Source organism: Rhinolophus hipposideros (genome assembly GCF_964194185.1).
Source record: "Rhinolophus hipposideros genome assembly, chromosome: X".
Classification (NCBI taxonomy): domain Eukaryota; kingdom Metazoa; phylum Chordata; class Mammalia; order Chiroptera; family Rhinolophidae; genus Rhinolophus; species Rhinolophus hipposideros.
In genome coordinates, this window is record NC_138046.1 from 88,495,315 (window position 1) to 88,506,096 (window position 10,782).

The 10,782-nt window shown below is 47.2% G+C and overlaps 1 protein-coding gene across 21 annotated transcripts; it reads right to left on the reverse strand.

The window, feature by feature from the left end:
* Positions 1–311: 311 nt before the first annotated feature.
* On the reverse strand, positions 312–9,600 carry FTSJ1 (FtsJ RNA 2'-O-methyltransferase 1). 21 transcript variants are annotated; one of them, XR_013993003.1, is made up of 14 exons: positions 9,054–9,456; positions 7,553–7,711; positions 7,207–7,276; positions 7,017–7,107; positions 6,584–6,662; positions 5,059–5,111; positions 4,920–4,973; positions 4,733–4,835; positions 4,559–4,642; positions 3,827–3,930; positions 3,535–3,732; positions 3,296–3,337; positions 2,171–2,331; positions 312–1,015 (listed from the first exon to the last, which is right to left on the reverse strand). XR_013993003.1 is itself a non-coding variant. In XM_081044074.1 (14 exons), the coding sequence occupies exons 3-14, from the start codon at positions 7,671–7,673 to the stop codon at positions 956–958; spliced, it is 1,059 nt and encodes a 352-aa protein (XP_080900200.1). In that variant the 5' UTR covers positions 7,674–7,711; positions 9,054–9,191; positions 9,408–9,476; the 3' UTR covers positions 320–955. The 21 variants fall into 21 exon arrangements, 16 of the variants coding, with proteins under 16 accessions (XP_080900187.1, XP_080900200.1, XP_080900199.1 ...); XR_013993004.1 differs by lacking the exon at positions 9,054–9,456 and adding an exon at positions 8,540–8,656 and having other exon boundaries at positions 3,827–3,924; XR_013993005.1 differs by lacking the exon at positions 9,054–9,456 and adding an exon at positions 8,540–8,656.
* Between the last annotated feature and the right edge of the window lie 1,182 nt (positions 9,601–10,782).

Genomic DNA, 10,782 nt, shown 5'->3' on the forward strand with positions numbered 1-10,782 from the left:
CACTTGTAACTATGTGAGGTGATGGATATTAACTTACTGTGGTGATCATTTCACAATATATACACATATCAAATCATTATGTTGTACACTTTAAATTTATACCGTTTCCCCGAAAATAAGACCTAACCGGAAAATAAGCCCTACCATGATTTTTCAGGATGACTTCCCCTGAAAGTAAGCCCTAATGCGTCTTTTGGAGCAAAAATTAATATAAGACATGGTCTTATTTTTGGGGAAACACGGTATATCGGTTAGAGCTCAATAAAACTGGAAAAAATATGACCACCTATATTAAAATGAAACCCTGGAATGCAGCAATATGTGAACTTTTTTTTTTTAATTTATTGGGGTGACAATTATTAGTAAAGTTACATAGATTTCATGTGTATAATTCTGTATTACATCATCTATAAATCCCACTGTGTGTTCACCACCCAGAGTCAGTTCTCCTTCCATCACCATATATTTGATCCTTAGTACATCAAATTATAAGATCTTCTATGATTCCAAGTAGTGATAATTATGAACACTATTTCAAGATGCCTGCAACTGTCCCATAAAAATGAACTGATTTGTACTGGCGGAAAGTCACAGGCACTGCTTTTAAGATTGTGATTTACTGCCAGAATTCTTATTTGGGAGTAAAGCTAAATTTCAGTTACATTGACGAAAATAAAGATGTTAATATTTTCCTCCATCAAGTTCATCAAAATACTCCTGACTTCCATCCAGATTAAGAGCCCCTGCCTTCGGGGCAAGTTCTGGACATAATCAGGACATCCCTGGAAAGATTTAGAGAAGAGGCAAGAAGTCACTCCAGAATCCCCTCTGCCGTATTGATGGACATTCCGTGATGTTACTTTTCTGGCTGTTTTCGAGGTGGTGGTTGCAGGTTCTCACTCGGGATTTGTGTATGCAGGACCCGTTGACGAGATGGTATTTGAAAAACAGTTCATCAACACAAGTTCTGGTTCTCCTGACAGCAAACAGCTTCCGAGTTGTATCCGACTGCCAGCTACTTAAAGGTCAAAGAAAAAATTTTAAACAAAAATGTATTTCCCCACTTTTTTTCTACTATAATCATTGTTTACTCATTACTAACACTCTTGTGAACTTCCCCCCTTTTATTGTAAACAGTGATATACAGAAAAAAATACATAAACACATATTCCGTTTAATGTGTTCTTTTGTATAATTGTAGGACTCATTCTCACTGTTTGTAATTCTCTACTGTGAACATACCACGATTTAATGATCCGTTCTACAGTTGATGGATGTTTGGGTTGTTTAAAGACTGGGGGTGCTATAAATAGTGCCAGCTAGGAATCTTCTAGTACTTTTTTTTAGGAGTGGAATTGCTACACATGTAGCTTTAGTAGATAATACCTGACAATTTTCCACAGTGGCCGCACCATTTCATGCTGCCATTGGCGTATATGAGGATTCCAACTGTTGCATATATTTTCAGACACTTGGTATGAAATCTTTTTAGTTTTAACTTGCATTTTCCTGATGAGCGGCTTTTCCTGTGCTTATTGGCCATTCTCCTATTATCTTTACCTTACTGATTACAGGAGCTTTTTAACTCAAGGATACTATATATAGGGACTGTAAATATCTTTCCCCACTGTAATTTGCCATTTCATTATTTTAAAGGTGTCTTTTTCACTTCTTTTTTTTTTAATGGAAGAATTGGTCTGTACAACCGCTAAGCCATTGTTAGAAAGGGACTTCCTCTAACGTGAGGTCCTGAGGATGAGAAGCCTTCAGGCACTGACAGACTTAGCTCACTCTACTACAAGCCAACTGGCTCCTCACTGCTCCCTCACACTGGGCACAGTTCCACCTCAGGGCCTTTGCACCTGTTATTTCTTCTCCCTAGAATACTATCCCCTAGATAAATACATGTGTTCCCTGCCTCATCTCCTTCAGGTCTCTGCTCAAACCCAACCTAGGTGAGGCCTTCCATGGCAACCCTTTTAAAAATGGCACACAGGGGCCAGCCCAGTGGCTCAGGTGGTTGGAGCTCCATGCTCCTAATTCCGAAGGCTGCCGGTTCGATTCCCACATGGGCCAGTGGGCTCTCAACCACAAGGTTGCCAGTTGAATCCCTCGAGTCCCGCAAGGGATGGTCGGCAGCGCCCCCTGCAACTAAGATTGAACACGGCACCTTGAGCTGAGCTGCCGCTGAGTGCCCGGATGGCTCAGTTGGTTAGAGCGCGTCCTCTCAACCACAAGGTTGCCGGTTTGACTCCCGCAAGGCATGGTGGGTTGTGCCCCCTGCAACTAGCAATGGCAACTGGACCTGGAGCTGAGGTGTGCCCTCCACAACTAAGATTGAAAAGGACAACAACTTGACTTGGAAAAAAGTCCTGGAAGTACACACTATTCCCCAATAAAAATAAACAAACAAACAAACAAACAAATAAATAAATAAATGGCACACAGCCACCCCCTTAATTCCTGATTCTCTTTACCCTACTTTATTTTTTAAAAATTTCATATCCAGTATTACTTTTACATATATAAAATATTTGTGTACATACACATACATATATACTACAATGCAAGCTGTATAAATACAGTGAAATGCAAACTATAAATCTGTATGTGGGTATATACCGAGGGTGCCAAAAAAAATGTAAATGAAACTTGTATTCATCTTTTGTTATCGGTATATATTGAGTATTACAATTTTAGTAGTTTTTTCTTTTCTTAAAATGTGTATAATGGGGGTATAGATGAGGGTAAAGGGGATCAAATATATGGTGACAGAAGGAGAACTGACTCTGGGTGGTGAACACATAATGGGATTTATAGATAATGTAATACAGAATTGTACACCTGAAATCTATGTAACTTTACTAACAATTGTCACCCCAATAAATTTTAATTAAAAAAGTGTATATTTTTTGGCACCCTCTGTATATAGCATGTGCGTATGAGCGTGGGTGTGTAATCCCCTGCATTTATTCATTGTTTATTACTTCTTCCTCAATCTAGAAGCTCCACAATGGCCAAGATATTTGCCTGTTTTGTTCCCTACTCTACCTCCAAATCTAGAACAATGTCCAGCACACGATGTGTGCTTAATAAATGTTTATGGAATGTCTCAATATGTAACATGTAAAATGCTTAAAGCAATTCCTGACATGCCACATCAGATGCTCAGTAAAGGTCTGCTGACTGAAATCTTATCATGTGATATAAAAATGTCAAAGGTGAGTGAGATTTTACTGATCTTTCTCTTAAAGGTGCTCTGTACTCAAGCTCTTAGATAAAAAGACAAATTTACCTTAATGTGTAGAGGTGAACAATTCATTTCACTGTCTTCCACCTACTCAAGAAAAAGAAAAGAAACTCAGATACTTGGCTAAGCTTTTCCACTCATTATACTTGGTTTTACCCATTGATTTTTATAGCTATTGGGAGGCAGGGAAGAGAATTTTGGCGCCGGGAACCATGTAATTTGGGGGTAGAAAGAAGCACACTGGGAGGGCGGCACTGCGGGCCCTACGCCATGTGTTTCCAGACCTCAGAGGCCAGCAGGGTATGACGCTGTGGGGCAGCGAGGGGCTGGGGCAATGTGTCCACTGTGCTGATGGGACAGTCCTGAGGGCGGATCTCCTTAGCCAGCCACCCCTTCTTCTTCAATGTGCAGGCCTTCTGGTACGGTGGCGAGATAGGGGGCTGTGTGGGTGGAGTGTACTTGTACTCTGAGCCGTCCTCTAGCTGCGGGGACACATGGCGGGAAGATGGTGAGAACATGGGAACATAGGACTGTGCCCCCCCACCCCAATCTGCCTACTGATGGCTGGGCACTCACGTCCAGGGGGTAACTGCGGTCCGAATCATAGGAGCTCAGGTCCCCACAGGTCACAAATGGCACAATGATGCGGGTGGGACCATCTAATTGGTTGAAATCTGGATCTGACAAGCAGGGAGAAATAAGACACGACAGGGCTGAGGTGACTGGGGCCACTCATGAATCAGGCTACACTATGGGTACGGAGGCCTCTTCATGCATCCACCAGCTACGCTCACAGTCTTCTACTGGAAATCCTTCATTTGGTTTCAATGACCTTCTCAGGGAGATCCTCCATGATCATCTCTTCTAAAACAATGCCTTGCCCTGCTGTTTTGGACTACACTTTTATGTGCACCTGCCATTCTATCATATACTGCCTGGACCTTGTCTCACTCGCTACAAGAGCATGCTCTGTGCCTTTTTCCACTGAGGGCCAGGAGAAAGACCCTCATGGGGCAAAATTGCCACATGGGAGAGGTTTCCTGGGGGTGTGACTGAGTCTTCCTAGGCTACAATCTCCTTCGGCAGGTAGAGTGTCCAGTGGGGCAGGACTCAGGACTGTCGTGGGACAGAATTTCACCAGGTCCAAGAGTTACCACTGTGGGACTGGGTTGAAAATCCTCCTAGGACAGAATATCCATGGAGGGCAAATTTTCCACCAGAGGGCGGGGTTGAGGGCCCTCCTGAGACATAAATTCCACAAGGGGGCAGAGTCTCCCCAGGGCGGGAGCGCAGGGCTCTTGCTCTCACCGTAAGAGTGGTCCAGCAGGGGTTTGGTCAGGTCCGGCAGGAAGCCCTGAGGGGGGTCATAACCCTGACAGACAGCGAAGGCCTCTGTGGGTGGAAGGTAGAGTGAGGGATGACTGTCACCTCTGCTCTGGGCAGGATGGGTTCCCAATTCGTATTGACCTCCACCCCACTGACCAATGCTAGAGTTCCGGCTGCTCCTGGGCTTGGCACAGAGCACGCTGGAGAAGAAGACACGCAGTTGGCTGTAGATCAGCGTCACATCCCGGCCTCGGAAGATCTGCAGGGTGGAGAGGCAGAGACAGAGGCATGAGGGTGGGCTTTGGGGACTCCTCTGCCCTGCACCAGGATCCCCAAGGCTTACCTTAGCTACAAAGCAGCCTCCTGGCTTCAAGACATGTGTAGCAATATTTAGAGCCTGTGGGCAGAACAGATGGTTAAGGCTGAGGTGGAGACAGCTAGGAGGGGGCCAAACTGAGGCAGGGGCAGCCAGGGTTACTCACGGCTAGGAGGAGCTGAGCCTGCATATACTCATCAACATCATGGAGGCCAGTTACTGCGGCAAGAGGAACGGCGTTAGGGGGGCCATCCAGTTCTAGCTATCTTCTTGTCCCAGATAGGTCAGAATGCTAAAAACATTTCCCAGGCTCTCTTATTGCTAAGGTTCTGCATGCAAATTAGTATGTCAACTGGATGAAAATTCTGAGTTCCTCACCCTTAGGAACTCATTTTAATTCTGAAAACAACCTAATCTGCAAGTATCTTTATCATCATTCCTGCCTGTTATCTCCAGACACTTAGAAGTCTGAACAACTATCCAGACTCTTAACTCCAGACTTAGATCAGACTCGACATCTCAGACTCAACACATCCAAAACTAATCTCCTGACCTTCCTGCCCAAACCTGCTCTTCCCATCATCTTCTCCATCCTATCCGATCCTTCCAGCTGTTCAGACCAAAAACCTTAGTTACCTTTGATGCCCCCCCATACTCTCCTCACACCCACATTCAAGCCATTAGCAAATCCTGGCAGCCCTACTTTGAAAAGATCTGAATTGACCCTCTTGTAATCTCTACCACCGCCACCACTGTCATCACTCACCTGGACTACTGCAGTGTCCTCCTCCTCCAAAGTCCCCCTGCTTCCACCCTCTCTCTTCACACTGCTCACAGCAGCCAGAGTCCGGCATAGCCCTCCACTGCTCACAACCCTCTCATGGTTTTCTCTGAGCTCTCATCTCAGCGAAAAAGCCGAAGTCCTCACTGTAGCCCACCGGGATCTATCCCGTCACCTGCCTGCCCTCCCTTCCTACCACTCTCGCCCTCATTCACTCTGATCCCACCACACTGATCTCCACACTGGTGCTCACACATGCCAAGCACCCTCCCACCTCAGGGCCTTTGCATAGGCTGGTCCCTTTGCCTGGCTTGTTCTTCCTCCAGGCACAGCCCTGGCCCACTCTCTCATCTTTAGATCTTTGCACTAACGTCAGGGAAGACTTCCTCATCCACGTTATTTAACATTCCGACAGGTACTTCGCACCTCCCTCCCCTTCCCCATGGTACCTATCACGTTTTGACATGCTACAGAGCTCCATCATTTGTTTGTTTTCCATCTGATCCCACTAGAACACCAGCCCTATGAAGTCAGAGATGAGTGGAATTTTATTCACAAATGTTTTCCCAACATGTAGAACAGTGTCTGACATACAATAGGTGTTCAGTAAACATGTGTTGAATGGATGACTGATGGAAATGAATGGGCAATAAGATGGAACTTGACAGCTGCAGAGAGATGAGAGATGAGAAGAGGGAAGGGTGGACAACAGAAAAACCAAAGTGGCGTGTGATGAGGGAGAAGACAGAGGTAGAGAGCAGGCAGCAGAGTAGGGAGAAGTTGCCAGATGTGGGAAACAGCTGGCAGCGGAGGAGAGAGGCAGGGAGGATTCGAAGTGGTGAAAGAAGCCAATAAGGTGGGAGGACACACACGGGGCGCCCCCACCTGGCCTCCCAACCCCTGTGTTTACCATCGGGAGCCCCGTCGCACACCACTAGGTCAGCAGGGCAGCCCTCAAAGTGCTTGATGATCTCCTTGGCAGTGGACAGCTATGGGAGAGAGGGTGGTTGAAATCCCCCAAGATCCCCCCACACTGCCACCCTCTAACCCCACCTGCTCGTGGCCCTGGCCTGCAAGCCCTGGGTCAGCCAAATGCTTAGGCTTTTCCTGTCTAAGACCAGGCTCCATCTCTGGGGACGCAGTCCCATCATTTTTTGCCATTTCTCTGCAATGAAAACCTGCTGGCTCTGTTTCTCTGCTGTTACACTCTCTTGGGCTCTCTCAGTCACTCTCTCTCTGTCTGTTTGGCTTTCTCAGTCTGTTTCTTTCTTCTACTTTCAGCAGTGCCCCAGGTTGGGGTATCTTTGCCCAGGAAACACTTCAACACCCCCAGCCATGCTCACCTGGGTGATGTCCCCCTGGATCTGTAACACACCTGGTAGCGGAGCCATAGCCTGAAGGTCCACGGCTACCACGTGGCCAGAACCCTGGCCCCTGTGGACAACATGGCCCATGTCAGCCCAGTTTTCACTCCTGGCCCGTTCCCCACCTAGCCTGCCCTCCCAGGCCCCCCATGTGGGACTCCACACTCACCCAATCTTCTGGCTCAGCACCTGACTCCAGCTGCCCGGGGCTGCACACAGGTCAACTGCCCGTGTCACGCCTGAGCACACATAGGAAGGTGTCGTGGTCAATTGTACCTACTTCTCCAACCCTGGGCCCCTACAAACTTCATCCCTCTTCCCTGGGAAGCACCCACATCTATCTGCTGCCCAGATGCCCAAACCCTCTTGAGTATCTGCACACCTTCCTGCCTGGTCCCTGCCCCACTGACCCTCCAAGTCAGCCCACCTACTGCAGAGTGCTCTGCAGACCTAGCTCGCTAGTCTGTTCCCTATGCCCACCCCATCCCCCTGTGACTCGCCCACCAGGTGGGGACCTTGGAAGAGTTGGAATTCCTCATCCAGTTGTAGCAGCTTGAAGGCACTCCGGGCACGCCAGCCATTCTCCTTGGCCAAGCGGTAGTAGACATCCCGCTTGTCCTTTGATGTTCGTCCCATCTCACACACTGTTTGCCCAGGGACCTGCCAACAGGAAGCTGATAGTGCCCCATATCAGTAACTGGGTAAGTGGGCCACCACCTACCTCTGAAGGGCAGCGAAACACAACACAAACCAAGCTGGGCTCATCTGATACACATGACAGCTCACTCAGCAGACTGGAAGACTGAAAGCCCAGTCACTGCCCCACTGACCTCACAGAGCCTGAAGGACCCCTGCACTGAGCTCTGAGGCTCCATCACTCACCCATAGAACCCATTCACTCACCCCACAGAACTTCCACCATTCACCCCACAAAACCCATCACTCATCCCAGAGATCCCCCAAACCCAACACTTATCTCATAAATGACCCATGACTGACCCTGGTCAACCTACTGCTGTCACCCACACTCCACATATTAAACACTGCGACTCTCACTATAAACCCTTCTCTGCCAATTTAATGCCCATTAACATCTTGCTGTCTCCACAACTGTCCTCATTGCCCCAGATTCATATAGACTTATTAGCCCCCCATTAATCCTTGCTTTCATCCCCATTATCCTAATACTACATTGTACTACCCACTCCCTTAATCTCTCTCCCTGAAATGAGGAATCTACCCCATTTCCCATTAATCCCTGAAATAATTAGGCCCCCAGTAATTCCTTTACTACTAAATCCTCATCAACCCCTATTAACTAGTGGAGGCTCATGACCTATTAGCTCCCCATTAAGCTCTCAAATACTATGATTTCTCAGCCCCCATTAACTCAGCCGTCCAATCGATCCCTCACAGATCACACCTTTAGCCCCCCTGTAACTCCTTCATTATCACACACTAATCCCTGATGATCAGTTCCCCATTCTCCCCTCATTGCCCACCTTGCCTCCGAATAATAACTTGATGCTTGATGATCACACCCCACCACCTTTCTATTACTCTCTCTTTGCTCACTGTTACCATTAATTCCTCAATCATGCCATGATCACCCAGAAGACTTTGACTACAATACCCCCCTCCAGCCTCTCATTCTCTCTTCTTTGATCAGTGCCTCCTAGGCAACCTTCTAGTTACCTACTCTACCACCCCCTCATTAACAAATGAACACAACCCCACTGGCCCCCATGAACATGTGACCAAAACACTCCTATTAGCACCTAATGATTCCCCGATAACACCCCTGTCAGACCTCCAGGACACTCACGCGGTCCGCTGTTAACAGTCCTCTGGCCACACCCCCGTTCCCTCCTCGACATGAACTCAAAGACTATGTCCCCACTGGGGCCTCCAGAACACCCACAAGGCGGATCCGCTGATATCTGGACCCCTGTGCCCCCCAGCTCACCCCGCAATAGTTGTTCCCTTCTACACACAAACATTGGGTCTGCAGCTTACCAAGTGTCACCGCCCAGACTGAGCAGCTGCAGCGCTGAGAGCGACCTTCCCTCCTTCCCTCGCCGGTGGGACAGGGCAGTCGTGCCTCAACCGTCTCGGCCTGGACCCACGTCCTCCGGGCCCCAGGGCCTACCTTAGCTTTTAGAGTGGGGAGAAACGGTACTACAGAGGCCGATCCGCGAGCAGCCCGAGCCTAGGCGAGAGCGCAAACCGCTGAGCAATCTTAGGGCTTCGGTTTATGTTTTCAGTTGATCCGAATGCCTGTCCACACGACTAAGGGCTACCGCAGCGTGGCAAGCCTGTCATCTTGGAATGCGGAGGCTCCGGTGAGGTCCGGACCCCACTTGAACTTACTACGTGAGTCCCGTCACCTTGTGTCGACGTTGCTGGTCCGGAGAACTGCGGTTCCCAGCATGCAACAACACGATCAAAGCTGCTGAAATCGCGCATGCGTAGCTGAAATGTCGCGAGGAACAAAAACTGTTCTTTTGTTCCAAGGCTAAAGTCAATTTCTTGGGCAGCGGTGCTCATTGAGGCTGTGGACTACATTTCCCACAATGCAACGAGCATGACAGCACCCATTCATTTTATGCGTGCCGCGAAGTGAAATTACCGCTGGTGTGAACGTGAAAGGAAGAAACGTGCGTTAAATGCGGCAGCGCGCTGAAGCGGCTGGGCTGCAATTTGGAATTTTGCTTCTGCTCAGTGATAACTGTCTGAACTGTACCATTTCAGAACTTACGTTTCTCCATGCGTAAAATGAGGATAATAAGTACTGCAGACTTCACAGACTTCACAGACTTCACAGAGTTATTGAGAGGAATAAAGAGTAGTTCAGCACACTGGCTTTTTTCTAATTCTGTACTTCTTCATTTTTAACTCCTCCTCCGTCCCCCAAGAATCTATACTTCCCCACCCAGTGCACAAGCAAACATAATAATGGAAACATTTATTATACGGTTTACCATGTGCCAGAAACTAAGTGCTCTCAGTGGTGCTGGTAAATGGTTAACAACCCGCTCTTTCAGGGGAGAGAGGGAGGAAACCCCGATTTCAAATATTCACCAATTTCCATGGTTTACGCACACTATCATCTTGCTACATTTCAAGTTACCAATATGTAGTCATGGAACACAGTTCAGAAGAGATGCAGTAGTGTTAGCGTGCAGAAGGTCTGGGATCATAGTGTGCTGAACAGAACAGATACGACATACACACACATACACACACCCCCAGACACAGTGAAATGTAAGATTATGAAAGATAAGCAAAGATTATCTTTGCTTAAAATGTTTAAAATGTCCAGAGAGAAATAGTTTACTTACAAAGGAAAAAGAATTAAACTGACATGGGATATCTCAAACACCACACTGGAGGCAGGGAGATAACAGCAAAGTGTTGAAAGGAAGAACTTTTGTATAAGGTGCAATAAAGGCAGTCTCCGGCATACAGAGTATCAGGTTTAAGACAGAGAAAGCACAAGCTTTAAAGACAACATAGTAGCAGTAAAGTTAGGGAATGGGGAAGGAGAATTTTTGTGCATTGCTAAGTAAGAATCTGCTTTAATCATTCACCATTGGTATGGCGTATTTTAAGGTCCCCCCCCTCCCCACAAGGTGAGCATTATATCGAATTTTTACATTCATCTATCATAATTCTGATGATTGCTTTACTTTAAATCTTACGGTGAAATTACTAGATATTTAGGCAGCTACAAATTAACTAAAAA

What these genes read in the sequence shown, in the direction of transcription:
- FTSJ1 (XM_081044059.1), bottom strand. Translation starts at nt 8,636, where the DNA reads ATGATTGAGGAATTAATGGTAACAGTGAGCAAAGAGAGAGTAATAGAA. An exon ending in CCTGCTGGACCACTCTTACG is followed by an intron (nt 3,931 to 4,558) that starts GTGAGAGCAAGA and finishes CCTGCTTGTCAG; the next exon opens with ATCCAGATTTCAACCAATTA. An exon ending in ATACCCTGCTGGCCTCTGAG is followed by an intron (nt 3,338 to 3,534) that starts GTCTGGAAACAC and finishes TTTCTTGAGTAG; the next exon opens with GTGGAAGACAGTGAAATGAA.